The 21,482-nt window shown below is 41.8% G+C and overlaps 1 protein-coding gene across 2 annotated transcripts; it reads right to left on the bottom strand.

The window, feature by feature from the left end:
- Positions 1-1,796: 1,796 nt before the first annotated feature.
- On the bottom strand, positions 1,797-19,416 carry TSNAX (translin associated factor X). 2 transcript variants are annotated; one of them, XM_056852865.1, is made up of 6 exons: positions 19,379-19,416; positions 17,455-17,559; positions 16,788-16,902; positions 15,490-15,620; positions 6,103-6,230; positions 1,797-2,210 (listed from the first exon to the last, which is right to left on the bottom strand). In XM_056852865.1, exons 1-6 carry the CDS (start codon positions 19,392-19,394, stop codon positions 1,833-1,835), a joined length of 873 nt encoding a protein of 290 aa, XP_056708843.1. In that variant the 5' UTR covers positions 19,395-19,416; the 3' UTR covers positions 1,797-1,832. The 2 variants fall into 2 exon arrangements, with proteins under 2 accessions (XP_056708843.1, XP_056708844.1); XM_056852866.1 differs by having other exon boundaries at positions 6,106-6,230.
- Positions 19,417-21,482: the final 2,066 nt, after the last annotated feature.

The raw sequence follows: 21,482 nt of genomic DNA, 5'->3' as shown, positions 1-21,482 counted from the left end.
GTATGTGAACATACAACACCTGTAAAACAAAATAGATGAAACCTAACATTCATTACAAGAAGGCACTTTTCACTAGTTTATTATATAACAATATACAGATATCACTCAATTTGCTTTATCAAATAACTAAAGCATTCCTTTTTAAACTATTACATAAAAACTAGAATTACTTGAGACAAATGCTAGCCACTCTTCATATCAAAAATGCCTAGAACATGCTTTGTTACTGGTTGTATAAAAGCACATGAGAGTGAGGGGAGAAAGTATTTTATGTAGAATAGAAAGACCTGTTTCTTTAACTGCTTAAAAAAAACACACACACAATTTTTGTCTTTTATTTTTCCCAGTACAAATTTCCTGGCTTAGGTCCTAAGGTGCCTTTTCTCTGATGGGATGGCATTTTAGTTTGTAGAAAAGGTGAGAGGGACTTGCCAATTCCCCTTCCTGCTGCAGACTCCTGCTTTGCCCTCCTCAATATTCTTGGGAGTCTACTGACCCACTGGAACACAAAGGGGGGCACAGAAGGCTGCAATGGAAGGGGTGGAGACAGGCAAGTTCCCTTCCTCAAACGTGACTCATGCTGCTTAGGATCCAAGCCTTTACCTATATGTAGTGAGGGGGACCCACTTTTAATTTGGAATAAGTGATTCACTGAACACATCTTCTATTGACAGCATACTTTATGAACTACACAAATGATGCACACACCTTGTGCATGGTCCCTATGAGATCTGACACATTCAGGTTTTTTCATCTGAAATATTTTACTTTCCAATATTTATCTTAGCTTTTTTATCTTTAAACATATAAGCCTGAATCTCCCCCTTGATTTATCTCCAGTCAACCTTATTTGTGCTCCTGGGTATCTAAGGACATTTCCACAGGTTATCAAATTTTTCAGGACATAACACAATTATCCCATACAGGATTTTGACAGGCTGAGGATTGTACCATATATGTACAATTTCTGTGTGTGCTTGGAAGCTGCTGCCACCTGCAGTTTTCCCAGCATCTGTATATGCAGCAACTTCCATACACACAGGGTCATCTCATGTTAAGCACGTCCTAATTGAAGAAGCTTGATGTCAAAGGGCACTTCTGCAACAGAAATGTCCTCTACTGCAGGCCATGGATTAGAGCTCATTACTAGATGTGCATGTTGATTTTACCCATAAGTGAAAGAACTTGCTTCTTCTGCAAACATAAACATGCTCTACTACTGCAGGGCTTCTAGCCTTTTGTTCTTTGACTTGGCTTGGCTTGGCTACATGTTTAGGTTCTTCAATATAAACTAAGAAACTAAAAGTCAGGGTTAAGGCAGGATGTTCAAACAGGTTATTCAAACCTCAGAATGAGAAAGTAACGAGTGAGCAAGCAGACTCTCTGACTCTTTAAAGTACATTTTCCCTTTAACAAAAATGTTTCCACTTGTTTTCATGACTCCTTTTGAATCCCACACACAGGCCACTTAAGAAAGGAGAGAGCAACAGACGAAAATATTACAACATTCATAAGTGTACTTGTCTACTAGGCTGAAATGACTAAAGTACGCTGCAGTGGGCCCAAAACACTAAAATACAAGCACATTAAAAATATCAACAGTGACATTTTGTGACTATAGATCTCTCACTGAACAATAAGCCTGATAGGCTTGTCCATCCTTAATGCAAGAACAATTTTCTCCTGTTTCTTCAGCTGACCCTAAAACATTACCAAGCTTTAAAGAAACATGCAGACTTCTAAGACTTCTAGCAAGCAAACCTTAATTATTGCAATTCCTTGTTCTGAATTTACAGTTGCTCTTCCCTTCTGGTCATGGGGTTCCTGTTGCTTTAGGGAAGCCCATCTTCTTGCTCAATGATTTCTGTTTTGGTGGAAAACACATCTGCTAGCATGTGCTTTGGTATCTCAGACCCCCTAACTTTCAACGTGTAGCATGCATTCTCCACTTTGGCCAGACTCTGCTTCAAGGTGTAGAGTTTTTTAGAAACTTCATAAGGTCCAGTGTTGCCGATGAATGAAAAGCCGTCGTATATCTGACGCAAGAACTGGCTCAGCTCAAACGGAGTATCTATGTCGCCGTTGCCCACACTGTTGATGCACATCCGCATCAGCTCTCCAGTTAGGTCAGCCACTCCCAGGAGGTAATCGACAGGAGTCACCTTCAGGCTCCAATTGTGGCTTTGTGTGTTGAGGCAATCAGAGGCAGGCTAGCAACAAATAGAGAACAAAGCATCACTTAGAACACAGGGATATTTGGGAAAAGGTGCGGAAAGCAGAATCATGGATGAGTAACTTGCAGTGTAGCAGAGGTAGCAATAAGATCGCCCTGATTACAAGTGTAAGTTAAGAACTGTTTCCCAATTTTTACTTGTAGCCTTTTCCGTGAGCAGCAACTACTTCCTTTTCACTGCTTACCTACTCTAATAAATTTCTTGCTAATATTCTTTTTCCTTTCTTACTTCACAGTTTCTGCTGGATTAAGTAAATGAGTTGCTCTAGTGAACAGATCACCAAAGGTTCTTCATGGAAGAACCCGAAACAGGAATAGTGATAGCTCAAAAGAAGCTACTTAATGCTCAGAAGGGCTTGTTTAGTTTTCTAGTTACCTACTGTAGGTACAGTGCCAGCAAAGCTAGATTGTCTGAAACTGACACAAAGGACACCTCAGAGTGTCTCTGAAGACCATATTTAACAACACTAACAGAGGCTACAATCTCAGTGACCGTCACAATCACAATGTTTTAGAGGTTCCCCTCACTTTTGGGTTAAGATCTGCCCGTTTTGTCACCAGTTCTTAAGGACACAGGCTAAACTGTGAAAACTGGGTGGTCAGAAAAACATGTGAATATATATACTGTATTTATCCAAAAGGAACAGTAGGTTCACCAGAAACAATCTGTTTTCCATTCATAGCTCAGACTCTCAGAACAAAGATTTCTCATCCAATACTAACTTTTGCACTCATACATTATTATAACTGAATATACAGTTCTGAGCATACTAAATGAGGCTTCTGGGTAGGAGAGGTAGAATCAGAGCTTAAAAGCCCTAGTAGGTAAGAGCAGAGTATGAGAAACACTGGGTTAATCTATGTATCTGGAAACTTCCTATACATTGTTGAGAAACTATACCTTATTTCCTGGTGCACTAAATCTCACCTGTTTTTCCACAAGAATCTTCCTGCTTTATTTGGGAAGAAATTTATTACATATAAAAAGGAAGGTCTTTTTCCTTCTGCTATTTTGTGGTCCAGAAATCATAAATCATTCATTTGAAATTTAATTATTCTAAGCTCTAAATGTGGAGTGCCCCCTCCCCACTATTCAGTAGGTATCTGGCTTGCAAAAATAAAATATTTGTCTTCTACCTACGCACTTCTATGAGTCATTTGTAACAGCGGCACTAGATTTGCTGCTTGCTCCAGTAGGAGTCCGTGTAACTTCTCGTCAACAACTCAAACTGGACAAACATTATGATTAATGGTTAGTGTTAACTATGACCATTTGAAAACATCAAGATGTTAAAAGCATCAGGGTCTGAGATGAGTCAGTGTGCTTATCTTATCCCTATGACTCAATTCCAGCTTCTGAGAGACATTATGCAGCTGCTTGCTCAGGGCTCCAGCAAAATACTGGAAAGGCTGCTGGTTCCACTGGGGTTTCCTTTGAAACTAGAAAGACATCTGATGTACATCTCAGGCTGTTACCACACTAGGTATTCCCAGCGATGTATCAAGAGTTTGGAAATATTATAAAAAAACATCGCTTTAAAAGAGTTTTTGGATGCCACGGCTAAAAAATGGTTGGAAGACGTCTTCACAGCTAAAGGGGCCAAACAAAGTGCGAACAGTATTTTTTATAACATTTTCAAACTCTTAATACATCGCTGGGAATACCTAGTGCGGTAACATAAATCTGTCTAGTCCCCTTCTAAAGCCATCTAAGCCCACAGATGTTACAACATTCTGTGACTGTAAACTCCACTGTGCGTTGGGTGGGGAAAAAAGTCTGTCCGGGATCTATTCCCCTAGGAAAGGTGAACTCTAAGAGGGTTACCGCACTTTGCATTCCCAGCAATATATTAAGAGTTTGAAAATGTTTTAAAAAACATCGCTTTAAAAGGGTTTTTGGATACCACGGCTTATAAATGATTGGAAGACGTCTTCACAGCTAAAGGAGCCAAACAAAGTGTGAACAGTATTTTTTATAACGTTTTCAAACTCTTATTACATCGGTGGAAATACATAGAAAGTGCGGACAGTATTTTTTATAACATTTTCAAACTCTTAATACATCGCTGGAAATACAAGTGCGGTAACCCCCTAAGACTCCTATACATGTAATTTGCCTAAGGGCAAAAAAAGTATATAAGACATTAACAGAGCTTCCCTCCCCCTACACCCACTAAAAATCCTTGTTCAGACCCCACCCACCAACTTGTGATATTTTACCAGGCTTCCAAGCCCATCTTCATAGCCTTGCGGCTAGAAACTATTGAATTTTAAGAAATTTAAATTATGATTATGTGGATGTTTAGACATGTAAAGACATATCCAGACCAATTCTGTGTTTGTTTAAGATAAACTAGCCAGTCGCTATGTATGTAGGTCTTAGACCATGATGATGAAAAGGAGTTAGAAAAAAGCCAACCTAGTGAGATTTGAACCCAGGTCCCTTGTCCCACTTTCAGCTAGAGCAGCTCACTGGATCAACAGAGAAAGAGACTGAATGGGAATAATGGACCTGGAAATAGCAGGGAATCTCAGGTTAAGAAATATACCTACATGTACAAGCTACAATCTCTGTAGAGGATGGACCCAAACAAAAGGAAATCTTCTGGGCAACCTCCCATAAGTGACAATACTTCCTGGAAGGAAACTTAGAGGGTCAAGAGAAGCAGATATTTAACCCCCTGAACCAAGCTAAGGAATTGAGAGGAGTGGCTTGAGAAATGCTTTGTCCACTCCTTCCTTCCACAAGATCCCAGAAGAGTAGTCAGGAGACGTGACTCATAAGGTAATGCTTTGCCAGTTTGGGGGCCTCAAGAGAAAATGTTATCAGCTCCTTTATGGCAGGGTGGGTCCACACCCTGGGCTGCCACCTTCTTGGGAGCGCTTTATATTCCTTATCTATCAACCATCTTTTGTTGCTCTTTATAATCCCAGTTTTAAAAAAAGGAAAGCTGAAGTTGAGAGACTGGTCTTTGTTCATGAGCTGCTAGGTGATACCCAGAATCAAATGAGATTGGAATCCAGCTTTCCCCTGTTTCGTTTCCAAACTGTATCCACAATGATTAGTTCATCGAGGCGTCAGTGAGGAGGGAGACTTCAGTGGCTGGAGTCTCTGATCTCGCTTTTAAGACAGCTCTTGTACCTTCACATTTTAGCTTCATTTTGCATCACTGAGTGCCAAAAAAGTAGATTGTATGTGATTAAAAGGGCTACACAATATATATGAATAATGTATACTTAATATTGCATAGGGCTTTAATAAAGCAACACAAACATACTGTTCTAGACCAAAGCTTCTTAAACTGTGGGGTTGCGTAACTGAATGTGGGGGTCGTGAAAAATTTGGCAACAGTAAAAGGTTTCTTTATGATTTATTATCAGGAAATTTTTGATTTGTATACCTATTTTATCTACCTATATACCAGGGTCGTGTAAAAATTTCTTGGGCGAAAAGGGGCCACGAGTGGAAAAAAGTTTAAGAAGCCCTGTTCTATACTGTCTGTTAGTTCCAGAGAAAAATATGTCTAAACAACCTAGAGGAAAAAGTGTGAAAATGTTCTAAATGATGGAATATCAAATAATTAATAAATAAAAACCTTCCATGGAGGCTTTTAAGAAGAGGTTAGATGGCCATCTGTCAGCAATGCTGATTCTGTGACCTTAGGCAGATGATGAGTGGGAAGGCATCTTGGCCATCTTCTGGTCACTGGGGGGGGGGGAGGAGGTAGTTGTGAATTTCCTGCATTGTGCAGGGGGTTGGACTAGATGACTCTGGTGGTCCCTTCCAACTCTATGATTCTATGAACATATTTTATGTTAAACAATAGTGATTGAACTGCAGATAATTAATATATCAAAAATATCCTTACCACCTTTGTTTCTTCCTCTTTGTCTTCTGCTGCAAACATAAGCTGCTCATTGATCACCTCTATGCTAACTAATGTTCGGGTTTTGATAAAATACTGGAATGAGACCGCTTCTACATATTCTTGAAGCCCTGGTTGAAATGAAAAGTAGTAAAACATTTGATTATTGCACTGATGTATAATGACAGTCACAGTGATCCAAGTGATTATTCCTTGTTTCTATTTTTGTTTACAGAACTCACTTGTAAAGAGAAAATTATCCTGTAAACAAGAACAGATACAAGAAGAAATCATTCATTAGTATACTCCTGAAGACCAGGACACACAAGCACATGTTCTATGGATTCCTCATACACTTATTCCCAAGTGTAACCTTTCCAAATATAAAGCTCTCCATAAAAAGTTAAAGGGTTGGCAGAGCCTTGAAAATTCAGGGGCTTATAACCCAGCCCTGGACTTTCCAACTGAATCTTGACAATAAAATATGAGAATGACAATGTTAAATCACCCCCACACAGACACTGCATTGATCCCATGTAGCACAAAGAAAACAGGGCTGTGCTGGATCAAGCACATGATGCTGCAGCCCCAGAAGCTCGTTTCCTTTTCAAGTGCTGAAACAGCCATGGAAGGGGGCTGTTTCTGCCCCTGGAAAGTCATTGGGGGGGGGGGAGAGAAAGAGCTCCTGGGCTTGCAACATGCCTGATCCAGATTTGGTCCTCCTAGCAATTTTTAAAGAACGACAAATGCTTGCAAAATAGCACTGGCAGTCATGAATGGACCTGGGGCCACTGTCACATTTAGTTTGGCTCCGGGGCTCACTTTGTGACAGGGCTTGGCCAAAAAGAACACACTGCTCCTACTTTGCTCAACTACACCTTCCAATTCCAGCAACAGCCTGTGCACTAGTAAAACCTACCCAGTATGGAGCTTTTCATCATTAGCAATACTCCTACACATTCATGACTTTTACAGAAACGGGGACTACAAGTAGCAAGAGAGATCTTTTCCACAGTGTCATCCATACTTTGGAAAATGCTCCCATTAGAAACACATCCAACTAACTCTCTACTGGTATTTCAATTTCAGGTTAAAACATGGCTGTTCAAGAAGGTGTTTTGTGGTGGTTGAAAGCAAGATTTGATGTTTTTTTAGGATTTTAAACTGACTTTCAGTAGCCAGTATTAATTAGTAGTTGTCATTCATGCTGGAGTTAGGGAGTGGAGCTATTACAGCTATATTCTGATAAAAAAGAATGCCCTGGAGAAGAAATAAGCATGATCTGTGGGAGGGGGCCAACAATAGAACATATGATACTGAAGAGAGATAAACAACGTAAGTGTCAAAAGAACATGGAGTTTGTCATGTGGCTCTTAGATTACCGACTCCCTTCTGGATTTCTGCACACAGTAAATAAATTTGGTTAATCCTTTCACTTTTGTAAGTAGGCTTTTCATTATCTCAAACATGGTATCTAGACCAGGCTTACAAGTAAATGCTTGAAGGGTAGTCATGCACACCTGCTCTGTTTGCCCATGCAGGCACCCCTCCTCCACCTTTTGTTTGAAGACATAATTTAGTCACCTTCAAAAGGTCTGACCAACTGATCAGATCACTTTTTAGTGTCTTTTCAGAGTCATACCTGTCCTGAGCCTTTCAAAACAGAGAAGGAAAAGAGACAAAATACTTAAATGTTTCTGTGCCCCTAAACACAGAAGTTCTGGATTCATCCCAGTGAACATCACATATCTAGTTGTGAACCTGGACCCCGTGCAGATTGATACACAAGGAGAATGGGGCCAGGTACACACGTTAGATATTTTTCTACAGTCCTGAGGAAAACCCCAAGTTTGCAGAAAAGTCCAAAAAGCAAAACCAAAAGAAGTGTGAATTTTAAGCCATCAAGGTCTCAAAATGCCACACTGAGAGATCTCAGCTGGCATTTTTATGAAGAGTGGACCAGCTGCCTGCCCATTGCCTGAGCCGGTTGGGCTGAGACAGTGGCGCTGGGGGTGGGCGGAGGAGCCAACACCACCTCCACCAGTGCTGCAGGCAGTTTGGCTGGGAGAAACAGGAACTGGTGCTATGGCATGAGCCAATCCGACTGAGGCAGCAGCATGACATGCGGGGAGGGGGCGTGGGAGCTGTCACCACTGTTGCTGGCACTGCACAGGGGCTGGTATGGAGGAGTGCTGTCCCCCATCCCCCAACCACCACAGAAGAACGGCTGGCAAGCAGGGCGAGGATGGGACCTCCCCCCCCCCCACTGGTCTCATGAGTCCTCACTCCTTATAGTGTATTTTCTTTGTAGGAAACAATATGCTTAATATGAAATGCATGACTTTTAACGTTTTCTCCACAAAAAAAAGCAGCTTGAAAAAATAATGTTGACCTAAGACCCTAAGGTGTTTTGAATAAGAAAGTACAAGGTTGTCTAAATATGTTATACAGAAATGGAATGACATGTGTTAGCAAGTAATCCTAAAGGTTAAAAAAAAAATCCATCCCATGTCACTGTTCCAGCAAACAATACCTAACTTTCTGTTCTCAGTTTTGGGCTCTATCAAAAAAAGGATTAATTATGGATCATCTTGCCAACAATAGAGTCATTTATATGACTGTTTTTCAGCAATTTATTTTTCCCCCTGAGTAAACATGACAAAATGCAATATATAAAATCCCTGTTTATCCATCAAGACTTCCTCACATATTTAGACAGACCAGAACGGGAAAGTTTCAAAACATAGCCATGTTGGTCTGCTGTAAGAACAGCTAGAATCAGTAGCACCTTAGAGACCAACAAGATTTTGGGGGTATAAACTTTCAAGAGTCAAAGCACCTTCATCAGACATGAGTTGGAATGGAGATCTGAGTCCTTACATCCCGGTCAAAAGGTGGTTGGGGTATTGCAAAGAAGGTATTCAGGATGCAGAAGTACAACGTGCGCAGCATTGCAATGCAAACAGTAAAGCAACACTGACATCTTGTCTTAGAACTAACAGAGCCCTCAAGATTAAAATTGATTTCCATTTGATCTGCCTAATAATTTAAATGCTGAAGCAAAAAGCCCAACATATGAAATTAAAACAACTTCTGGAAGAAACCAGTGGTGCCGTCCAATAGCTGAATTTGAAATATCTACAGAATTCAATGGGTCTAAACAAACAGGCCCTGACCTGGATGGCCCAGGCCAGCCTAATCTTGTCATATCTCAGAAGCTAAGCAGGGTCAGCCCTGGTTAGTATTTGGATGGGAGACCACCAAGGAATACCAGGGTTGCTGTGCAGAGGAAGGCACTGGCAAACCACCTCTGTTAGTCTCTTGCCATGAAAACCCCAAAAGGGGTCGCCATAAGTCGGCTGCGACTTGAAGGCACTTTACACATACACACACACACACAAACAAACATTAAGTGCGAGTATCCTCTCCAAAGTACTTTGGATCATATAGAACTACAGGGAAGAGTCACACTACTACTACTTTACTCAATTAAATTGTGGAATTCACTGGCAGTCCATCAATGGCTACTACCCATAACGAGTTAAAGAAACCTTCACATTCAGAGGCAGCAAACTTGTGCTAGGAGGCAACATGATGAAGACCATGGCCTCTCTGCCTTGTTTGTTAGCCCTTCAGGGTTAACTGGTTGTCTGTTACAAGATGCAGTAGCAGATAAACCACTGGTCTGATACTCTTGATGTTGACATATGTAACATTGTTGAAAAACAGATTCAAGAAACACAAACACTAAGCAAACCATGATGATTATGAATGGTGATTATCAGATTATCACACAGTTTATGGCTATGGAAGCATGACCAAGTCTTTTACATAAACGGACAAGTATGTTAGCAGGAATTTGCACCTTTAAAGGAGACCTTCAAGACTGCCCAGAAAAAAAGGAAAAACTAAGACCTATGATTAGGATTCTAATATTCCAAATGTAGCAATCATTTAGTTAAGAAACTGTTAAGACGACCTATCGGGTGCATCTGGCAGAATGAATTCCAAGTCCATGAAAGCTTATGCTAACTAACTTTAAGGCACCACAAGATTCCCATTCATTACTGCTGCAACAGACAAGGGCCTTTTATGCATGGATAGTTTGCATAGCTATCACCGGTGACTACTTCAGGGCTTCGCTGGAATTATGCATTATTTTTCAGACCTTCAGTAGTCACTTCGCTTCCCCACCCACCCACCCCATTTTCCCAGTGTTTTCAGGATGGTGTTTTGCCACAAATTTAAAGTTAGCCTTGAACCCAAATCGAAATCTTCTCCTTCCCAGTTTCCTTTTCTTGCACAGTCTTTTGCAAGACTACATCCATGCTTCTGTCATACTGTCAAATTATATCAGAACTACTGTTGCACCGCTGTGCTAAAGTTTTTATAGAAATATGCAAGAAATGTTTACTTTTGCTGTTATTTACTTTATAGCTTCCCAAAAAATCAATATGGGCTCTGACTCTTCCTGCCCCCAAACACTCTTTCTTCCTGCTCTACCCCCTGCTCGCCTGCCAGCCTGGCCTTTCCTCTCCCTACCCACGTGTTCTTTTCCTTCTCCCTTTCCTTGCCCACACAACTCCTGCAATATCACCATTCATCTCCTGTCCTCTCTGCGCTCTTGCTTAACTGTGACACTGATTGTTGGGTATCATTTTGGGTTGTTCTTGCCATCCAAAATGCCGCTAAAGGTTATCCCCTCCCACACACACAAAATTTGCATAGACGCTGCCAATACTGGTTTGGTGGGTTGTTCCGCCCCTGTATTTAAATGTATTTGTTTTCTTGTAAATTTGGGGATTCTTCCAAGTTTGCAGAAGCTTGTCTCATAGAACATGGTGGCCAGATTCTGTGGATTCTTGTTAATCTGTGTGAGGGAGGGGGCACACGTGGATACTAGATATAAAGATAGCCACAGCTATTGCCGGATGAATGAGTGAATGAACTCTTGCAAAGTTTCTCTCATGATGTACTTAAACATTTTGAACAGTGCAATCATATGCACAGTTATGCCAGACAAAGCTAACTGAGCTCACTGGATTTACTGAAATAATTTTGCACAGGATTGCACGATAAATATCTAATTTTGTTCGTTCACTTTTCTTGAATTCGTGTAATGTTTCAACTGTAAAAGTCATCACAAAAGGATATTCTTAACAATACGCAGAAGCAGCTATGTATGTTTTTAAACTAGTTATTTCAGCATCTCTTTGTTTGCTTGTTTAATCGTCCCCTGGGACAATCTGTACTGTTAAGAAAACGTGTAGAGAACAGGCATCCACGTTTGTTATTGTTCAATTATTAGTACTAGGTGTTTGAGCTCATACAAGTATTCTTTGGGGAAATGTTCTGCGTGCCATTAGCACTATTCTTAATGAGTGAAAGCATGAAGCTTCTTTAGTGCTCTGCCAAAATTGTTTTATCTTTATGTCAAAAGAACAACGGCTTGGAATAACCCCAAAGAAGTTTTTTAACAAGCAACAAACAACATTCTCAAACATCATACTTGCGGCACTTCTATTTATGGATATATAGTCATTACTCTCCAGATTTATTTTTGTCTTTGCATGAAGTCTACCCTATAACTCTATAATTAGAAGGCTAATTTTGATCTAAAGTATATAGGGGGGGAAAGGGGAAAGAGGCTATTCCAGGTCTGAATTTAAGGCAGTAGACAACATTTTTAGGAGGTTAATTGGACAACCTGCCTTCGAGATAGGAACTTTGGGTTGGCACCTTACTTTCTAGAATATTTATTTCTGATTTGGGAATATATATGATTTTGAAGGTGGTGTTTTTTTTTTTACATAAGAACATGTGTGCCCTTCCCCCACAAAAAGCCAGAACAATGTAGTACTATGGAAACTGAATGTGTCCACTTTAATAAGTCCACAGTAGCCTGATCGTGGTAGAATCTTGTCAATCACTGGTTTCCAAACCACACCTTGAATGATTAATCTTTACAAGTCTTTAAGTGCACTGAAGAAGACTGGGCTGACTTCTGGAATGTGAGGTCAGAATCTACAATGCAGAGGCTCATTTTATCCTTGGTTCCCCAATGACTTATAAAATTTCTGAAGCAGAAATCCCTTTATTCCAGTTTTTAATCTCCACTACATTTTAATCTTTTGTATTATCGGTCCATAACTATTTATGTATGTATTTAATTTCAATATTTTAGGATATTTGATGGTCTATGACTGCAAATAAAGTCTGTTCTGTACCTCTGAAGCAGAAAGGTCAACAAGTACAGCACAGATAACAGAAAACTGAATCTGAGGGTATATAATTTAACAAAAAATTGAAAAACGGATTCTCTATTACGTAACCCCAAGCCTTGTTTAAACTTTTGTTACAAGCTTCAAGATTTAGCTCTTGCTGTCTTTTAATACTCCCTTCTTGGGACCAAACTAGGCAAGGAGCAAACTGCCCCCCATCTTCCTAGAGCCTTCCCATGGCTGCTTTTAAGTTTAAAAAAATGCCTGATTATTATCGCACCACTCAGCCGTTTTTTAAGCTGCTGAAAGCTCCTACACAGACCTATGAACACACGAAGCTACCTTATATTGAGTAAAAACACTGGTCTATCAAGGCCAGTATGTTCTACTTTGACTGACAGCAGCTCTCCAGGGTCTTTGGTAGCATCTTTCATATCATCTTCTACCTGATTCTTTTAACTAGAGATGCTGGAGACTGAATGACCTGCTGCATGCAAAGCAGATGCTCTAGTACTCAGCAATGGCCCCTCTCCAAACAGTGACCAGACAAGGACTGTGCTGCTGGTGAGAAGAGACTGTCTCTTCCCTCATGCCATTTTCTCAATCCAAATCTGCCCCCCTCCCTGGAACCCCATGAGGAAAGACACACAGAAACCCACACAGAGCTCCATATAGGCAGCTATACACGCTCCCCCACCATGGGACAAAAAGCAGCTCAGGGAAGGGGACAGATTTATTGTTACATGCTTACAGAGTAAAGGAAGGAGGGGTGATTTAATGTACCCCCACCCCTAACACCAAAGCCCCCAACCAATTTGGGATTCTGCCTGACTACTTTAGATTTGAAAACAAAAACAAAAAACAGCAAGGAGATGTGTTTCTTATCTAGTTTGATTCTTAGTCTCTCCACTTTTAAGGTAAGGATCTTCTTTAAACATCATGTGTGCTATTTCTCATTCTTTTTATGTCACCTAGTATACCGGTAGGTACAGTGTTAATAATAAACGCTGCTGCAGTTACAACTGCACTTACACAGTGTTAACCAGGAAGCTGTTCTAGGAAGTGAATGGATTATTATGTTCCCAACCTTTCTGTTTGCAGAGACAAGTCTTTATTACCTCGCAGCACCTCCCTTGATATGTTTGTGAAACATTTCTAAGACAAAATCTCTTGCATTTGGCCTGACTAGAAAACCACATATTAAACAAAGTCCAAACTGCTGGTGTCCATAATATTGTCTTGTCTCATTTGCTATCAGATCACTTCGTCCACTGCTCTGTCAGATGCCGACAGGATGCTTAGTAATGTGTGTAACCACATGACCACTCTCAACTCTTTCCCGAAAGGTACAATCCTCCTAGAGAAATGTTGGAGTTTCGGTGGGCACTGTAAATACTACCTTCAGGGAAAGTGAAAATGCTATGTTTTTCAGCACCTAGGCAACAATTTTTTTCTTTTAAAAATTACTCCTCAATGTTAACGTAAACTACCCACACACTCTTGATTCTAATCTGCCATTCCTGGGGAAGACAACTGAATATGTGGCTGACATTCCGTTCCTGGATGATACACAAACAAAAGACCATCCATGTCAGCAAGTTTTTGTTGTAAAAGAGTGAAAAGGATGAGAAGAAGTTAGTTGAAACTGAATACAGACAGGAAACAGGTTATAGTGACTGAGTGTTCAACATTATATCTAATTCTGAACAATAGCCCCCAAGCACAGATCATAAAACCACGCAATAGGGCCATGGTACAGATAGGGAAGGGAGTGCAGAATTGTATGGTATAGAATGAACTTGTTAAATCTTATAAGCTAAGCAGGGTTGGTACTTGAATGGGGGACCACCAAGGAAGACTCCGCAAAGGAAGGCAAAGGAACAACCAGCTCTGCTTCTCACTTGCCTTGAAAGCCCCTTGCTCGAGTCACCATAAGTTGGATGAAGCTTGACAGCACATACAAACATGCAAATAGTCTGAAGAAATCCCCAGGTTTGCACAAATATCTGAGAAAGTTGAAGGGGACTTTTTAAAAGCCTCCAAACTTTAACTTACCGTGGGGGGGGGGGGGAGATCTTGCAATGCTATGTCGCAAGACCTCAGCAGCTATTTCGAAAAAAGAGCTGGTGGTGAAGAAGCCAAGAAAGGCACCCGCCCACCATCACTGGGCAGGCAGGGGTGGCAGAACGAGCAAGCAGGGCAGTGATAGTGAAAAGAAGTGGTCAATGGGGAGGCTAAGCAAAATGCCACTGCTAGGTGAGCAAGGCAGGCGGAGGGGAAGGGGGAGGGCAGAAAGAAGCTGCAAGAGGAAATAAGTATCAGCAGGGAATGGGATTTCTACTCCTCAGCAAGTTCCTTATGAGTCCTAGTTTCTGACACTTATCTACTCATAGGCTGTGGCTTACTTCTGGAACAAAAGATTTCAGTCATCCTGCTTGTTTGCATTAAGAATATTGTTCATGTGGCTACGGCACAGTGCAGAAAGGAAAGAAGCTTTGCACGAATGTGCCTACAAGCTGGGTATGGGTTCCATCAGCTCTGCATACCTAGTTGTGTGTGCGTGTGCTTAACCACAAAACCTTCTCCTTCAGTGTTCTGCATATCACTGACAAGGGGGAAAATGTTCATAATAACTGAATCTTGATGACCCATACCTACCTCTTAAATGTTTATCACTGACTCTTTACAGGGAAAGTGTCTATTATGCATAAGCCCAAAATACAAAAGTAATTAACCACAATCCTCAAGATGGAGCATAAAATGTGTACATACTCAAGATTTTTCATTCATTTACAATTTAAACAATTCAAATAGATACGTGCTGTTGAGCAACTTTGGAAGTTTTTATAAATCTCTTGTGTGCCTACAAGTTCCCTTTCTGGATATAGTCAATGTTAGCCACTGCCACCACCAAGGACATATTAATCCAAGAGTTCAACAGCTTACATTACTAAGAAGATGTTCCAGTCAACTTCTATACAACACAGCTCTGCTTTTATTTACTATATAATAAGTTTACAAATCCAGTATTGCATCAGGATCAAATTAACATTCTTCCTTTGGGAACAAAGAAACTGACTTCGACATGTCAAATGAAGTAAAGCCGGTCCTTTTGATTTGGACTTGATCTGAATTTTACTTGTGAAGACTGTTATACTTTCATACATACCTGGAGAGATGGCTCTGTGGAACTGATGCATATCCTCTCCCATCAATTCTTGTGCAATTTGTTTTATCTTCTGTCTCACAATATCTAATTTGGCTTCAGATTCCATTAATATTTCCTCCCTGTTTGGAGCACTGTGATCACAGAACACAAGTTACAAAGCAGCAGTTGTTGGAACATCAGGATACAAGCATAAGTTAATATAAACTAATATACACATAATTTACAAAACATTCTAAGTATATATCTATGTATCCCTAAGGCAAGTGTATGACATTGGGCACGTGCTCAAATTCCATAAAGATTACTACTCCTTTACACTATCTTGGGGGTAAAAGTGACTAACACATGATTCTAAACAATGTTTATGCAAGTAAGTAAGCCTTAATGTGATGCTCATCCTCTATCCCTCCCTCACCAAGCTTGATTTGAATGTGGCAGGAAAGAAGAGGGCTGCAGCTATATGGCACATATACCACCATCACCACAATACTCCCAACACAACAGGCAATCACTCTGTTTTCATGTGTCTTCTGCTTCTCTTGGGTATCTCTGTTAAAGACATACGGGGATACTAAAAGGTAAAGGTACAAGCACCGGGTCATTACTGACCCATGGGGTGACATCACATCCTAATGTTTACTAGCCAGACTAAGTTTTATGGGGTGCTTTACCATTACCTTCCCCAGTCTTCTACACTTTACCCCCAGCAAGCTGGGTACTCATTCTACCAACATTGGAAGTATGGAAGGCTGAGTCAACCTTGAGCCAGCTACCTGAACCCGACTTCCGTCAGGATTGAACTCAGGTGGTGAGCGGAGCTTCAACTGCACTACTGCAGTTTACCACTCTGCACCACGGGGTACTGGAGACCCCTAAATCTCCCCCTCTTTTTATCTTAAAATCAACTACATTTGTAACAAGAATGCATACTGGTATCCAAATTAGTTATTTCACGGTTTATAGAGGCTCACAACAATTAAGTCAGAAATTGCTTTTTAAAGCAAAATTCAATATTAAGAAAAATTATGTCTGCTTTCTTTTCAGGCTTAGTATGAACCAAAAAAGTCATCTCACTGTAAGACTAGAACAAACAGATGAAAAATAAAGCAAAACTTGAATAGTTCTGTAAAAGCAGGAAATTCAGCAGGTGATGCTTTTTCACCTGTGCATGACAAAGACACACCTACCAAAATCCTACATAAGTATTAGAAAACAGGAACCCTTTATCCTTTGTATCTGATCACCCTATACAAGAGAGAAGAGAAGCAATGAATCAAGAAAGCTGGCAGATTACTCACCTAGTGATCCTATGCAGTAGAAATATGGTCCTTTTACTCTCAATTGTTATATCACGACTAAGTTTCACAAGCCGTTCATACTTATCGTGTTTAGTATCAAGTTCCAGCTGAAATGCTAGAGAACAGAATTCAAACAATTGCATGTCATTCGTACACATGTTGAAATATCACTGGTTCGATTCCCAATGAACTTGACATTATGTAAGCATTTTTCAAAGCAAGCAAGTCAATAGTTTTAATGGATTGCTTCTTCATCTATCATATTCAAAACACTGAATTACACACAACAAAACCCCTTAAGACTGTTTCGAATGCTTTTACTTAGCTTGAACAGAACAAGTTACGCTATATACCCTAATTCATCTAACTCACATCTATTCTCAGAAGCCTTTTTGTTTTGTTTTTACAATCAGGGCTTTTTTCTCCATGCAATCACACATCCATATGGGTCCTAAACCTTCAAAATGAACCAGGTCACACCATGAGTCATGTGTACAATCACAGCACCACTTTTTAAATAGTTGCCACAATCGCCAAAATGACTGCACATGGTCTGCAAATACAGCCGGGTATATTTTGAGATTTCTCAACATAACCCCACACATGGAAAAAAGAAGACAGTATGCTAGAGTGAACCAGTCTTCAAGCTTTTAAATAGCATCCTTACCTTTGAAAGACATAATCATAGTTGAAGAAGAATTAATGTCCTTTTCTTCTCTTCGATGACCATGGGGGAAATTATCATGCTTTCTTTTTCTGAAACCACCTGCTCCTATAAAGAAAACCGTTGATATTTAATACCTATGGAATCGTAATACACATCAAATTAACTCTGAGAATTTTTTCAGAAGGTTCATGCTTCCCCTACTATTGATACAAAACACTGCATCCTTAAAATTTTATAAACCCTGCACTCCAAAAAATTGCAGACCTAAAAATGGCATTGGATGTAAAGTGCCAAACTGTCTACTCTCCATTCCTCTTGCCTCTCTCCACCCCAGCTGCTACTGCTCCACTGGCAACCAGTGGAAAACAAATGCACACTGCTGCACTAAAATCTTAATTTTGGGGGACACACACAAGAGTCACTGTGGGGCTTTGGTGTTTGAAATTGTGCTGCCAATTTAAACTATACATTACTTAAAATGAGGCCAAATAATCCAAACAGCACACACCTTTGGACTCCTCACCAATGAAGCTAGCTATCAGCCATTCTAAGCCATTGATGCATGGGAGGTTTTGCTTTGGATTTGCTGCTGTGTAGATGAATTTTTTTCCCATCTGAATTCTCAAAACTCTGCATGGGGGCTTATTTTTGAGTTTTGAGAATTTTGATGGGGGAAATGTGCATCTAGATAGCAGCAAATCCAAGGCAAAACCTCCCATGCATAAATGGCCCTACTCAAAAATAACGAGGAGAGACGGCCCGGGGGGGGGGGGGCAGATCTCCCATCATTTAAAAGGGACTTTTTAATGAGTGGCTTTAACATATCGTTGGTCACAAAATCAAACGTGCAGTAAATTTGTCACATTTTCCCCCCTAGGTCAAATCTTCCTGATTACCATGGGGGGGGGAGTCAGCAACTACAACTGTTCTCCCCCCTCAACATGTCTTTGGGCTACGTATTACATCTCCAGCTGAATTTGTGCCAGTCACACACTTGCCCAAACGCACAGAGCAACCCAAGAAAATGCCCATGCGGGGTGAGGAGTCGTTACTGCCGACAAAACATTTTTGTTATTCTCAAATTTTCATAACACTCCTTTGGGGCCTTAATAGGGTTGCCAGGTCCCTCTTCGCCTCCAGCGGGAGGTTTTTGGGGCTGAGGCTGAAGAGGGCTGGGCTTGGGGAGGGACTTCGATGCCATAGAGTCCAACTGCCAAAGTGGCCATTTTCTCCAGGGGAACTGATCTCTATCAGCTGGAGATCAGTTGAAACAGCAGATCTCCAGTTAGTACCTGGAGCTTGTCAACCCTAGGCCTTAACATGCAAGGGGGGGCTAGAGTTGCCAGGTCCCTCCTTGCCACTGGTGGGAGGTTTTTGGGGGGCTCCTGAGGAGGGCAGGGTTTGGGGAGGGGAGGGGCTATAATGCCATAGAGTCCAATGGCCACAGCGGCCCTTTTCTCCAGGGGAACTGATCTCTACTGGCTGGCGATCAGTTGTAATAGCAGGAGATCTCCAGCTAGTACCTTGAGGCTGGCAACCCTAGGCCTTCACATGCGAGGGGGGGGGGGCTAGAGTTGCCAGATCCCTCCTTGCCACTGGTGGGAGGTTTTTGGGGTGGAGCCTGAGGAGGGCGGGGTTTGGGGAGGGGCTTTAATGCCATAGAGTCCAATGGCCACAGCGGCCCTTTTCTCCAGGGGAACTGATCTCTATCGACTGGAGATCAGTTGAAACAGCAGGAGATCTCCAGCTAGTCCCTGGAGGCTGGCAACCCTAGGCCTTCACATGCCGGGGTGTGTGGGGGGGGGGTGGAGACTAATACTTGAGACAGGCGAGAAAACCAAGCGGGGAGGAGAGAATAGCTGCCTGATACAGGGAAGGGCGGGGAAGGGGCCGCTTAACTCCCCCTCCCCCCGATGGCCGCCACCTTCTTTGCCGCTCATGTCGGCGACGCTTCCGATCCGGGAGGCGACGACTCCGCCCCTGGCGAGCGCGGGGAGCGGCGCGCGCAGCAGACGCCAACCGCCGCGAAGCCCCCGAGGGCGCGCAGCCCCGCTTCGGCCGCCTCGCCTGTCAAGAAGGCCGTTAATCCCCTCTCCCCCCCCCCTCAGCGTCTATCCGAAACTCCTGACGGAGGGGGGGTCAGTTTGTGAGGCCGCACGGGCGGCGCCTTTCACACCCGCTTTGGCCAACGCGGGGAAGGGAGTGGTCCGTGCGGCCGGCACGGGTTTCAGCGGTTTTTACGGGTAGGGGGGAAACGCGTTGATCTTCGAGGCAGGCAGTCGTCCGCCAGCTACATCCCGCGCGCCCTGCTGCCTCCGCAAGACCTCCGACGGAGCGAGGCGCTGTGGGAAATGTAGTTTCCTTGCGGGCGGGGAGGAGCGGCCGTCTGGGAGACGGGAGAAAATAAACGGTTCAAAAGTCATAAGAGGCTTGGAGGATGTACTGTGAAAATTATTTTTTAACGGGACCATTTAAAGGATACTCTTTGATCTAATCCCTTATTCATACTTTGTATTAATTTTTATATTAGGTATTGATTTGATAATGTTGGATACAAGAACAGGTTAATTAAAATAATATTGGGATTAGTTCCATTAGCAAAAGTTTATACAACTTAATTTTAGCTGGAAGAGGGAGAGGGGGAAGTCATTCGATTGTTAAACTAGAAATATTATTTGTTTTTCTTTTTTTATTATTATTATATTGTTTCCGTTGATATATTAAATGAAGAAAAATAAAAAAAAATTATTTAAAAAATCATAAGATGTAAAACCCCAAATCATATCAGAGGACGAAGCCTTCTTCTGGTCTGACTCCTGAGAGCTAATGCAACCTCGAACCCGTAAATTTAGGCGTCAATATCAATAATGTATTTGCAGTCATTGGTAGGGTTGCCAACCTCCAGGTAGAAGCTGGAGATCTCCTGCTGTTACAACTGACCTCCAGCCGATAGAGATCAGTTCACCTGGAGAAAATGACCGCTTTGGCAATTGGACTCTATGGCGTCAAAGTCCCTCTCCTCCCCAAACCCCGCCCTCCTGAGGCTCCGCCCCAAAAACCTCCTGCCAGTTGCAAAGAGGGACCTGGCAACCCTAGTCATATAGACCATCAAATAAAGCACATTTGCATAGTTAAATAGTATAGGATAAAAACAAATACAAAATGGATTTACTATCAAAATGGTAATTTAGGCGTCCACTCAGGGCCAATCCTACTAGCCTCACAGTTTTCTGCTTCTCAGAATACTAAGAATGAATGAATGAATGGCCGTCAAGTCGCAGCCGACTTATGGTGACCCCTTTTGGGGTTTTCATGGCAAGAGACTAACACACAGCAACCCTGGTCTGCCTTGGTGGTCTTCCATCCAAATACTAACCAGGGCTGACCCTGCTTAGCTTCTGAGATCTGACGAGATCAGGCTAGCCTGGGCCATCCAGGTCAGAATACTAGCTGGCCTTAATCTAGGGTTTCCAATTCCAGGAAATTTTGGGGGGTGGAACCTAGGGAGGGCGGTGTTTGGAGAGGGGAAGGGGCTCGGTGGGGTATAATTAGGGTTGCCAGATCCCTCTTTACCACTGGCAGGAGGGTTTGGGGGCGGAGCCTGAGGAGATGGGGTTTGGGGAGGGGAGTGCTAGTATACATTGTCTGCAATCCACAAAGGAAATTGACATGTACGACTTGCAATTCATGAATGAAAGAAACTGACAAATTGTTACTGTTGTGGAATTTCCAGACGGGAACCTTTAGGATTATAACGGACAGACTGATAAAGGACAGACTGGAATATTTTGGGTTATATGTTGTTGATTTGATTTACATGTATATGAAATTGGAAGTGTGACATTAACACTGCTGTGTTGTGGTTTCATTGAAAAATAACATAACAACCAAAAAGGTTTTTTCTTGTGTTCTGTTTTGCTTTGTTTCTATAAGTATATATGATTGAAAGTGTAATGTGAACACTGTTGTGCTTTGAACTTATTGACAAATAACAGACAAAGATTGTGGTCTGAAAAGATTTGTTTATT

This window comes from Euleptes europaea, chromosome 7, assembly GCF_029931775.1.
Source record: "Euleptes europaea isolate rEulEur1 chromosome 7, rEulEur1.hap1, whole genome shotgun sequence".
Classification (NCBI taxonomy): Eukaryota; Metazoa; Chordata; class Lepidosauria; order Squamata; family Sphaerodactylidae; genus Euleptes; species Euleptes europaea.
The sequence above is the reverse complement of the archived record's forward strand: the minus strand, read 5'-3'. Positions and strand labels throughout refer to the sequence as shown.

Bases quoted from the DNA above. Each gene is read 5' to 3' on its own strand.
- TSNAX (XM_056852865.1), bottom strand. The intron at 16,903-17,454 runs GTAAGGATGCTA...TCTGTTCTCTAG, and splicing joins TATGATTATGTCTTTCAAAG to CATTTCAGCTGGAACTTGAT. The intron at 2,211-6,102 runs GTAAGGATATTT...ATTTGTTGCTAG, and splicing joins AAGAGGAAGAAACAAAGGTG to CCTGCCTCTGATTGCCTCAA.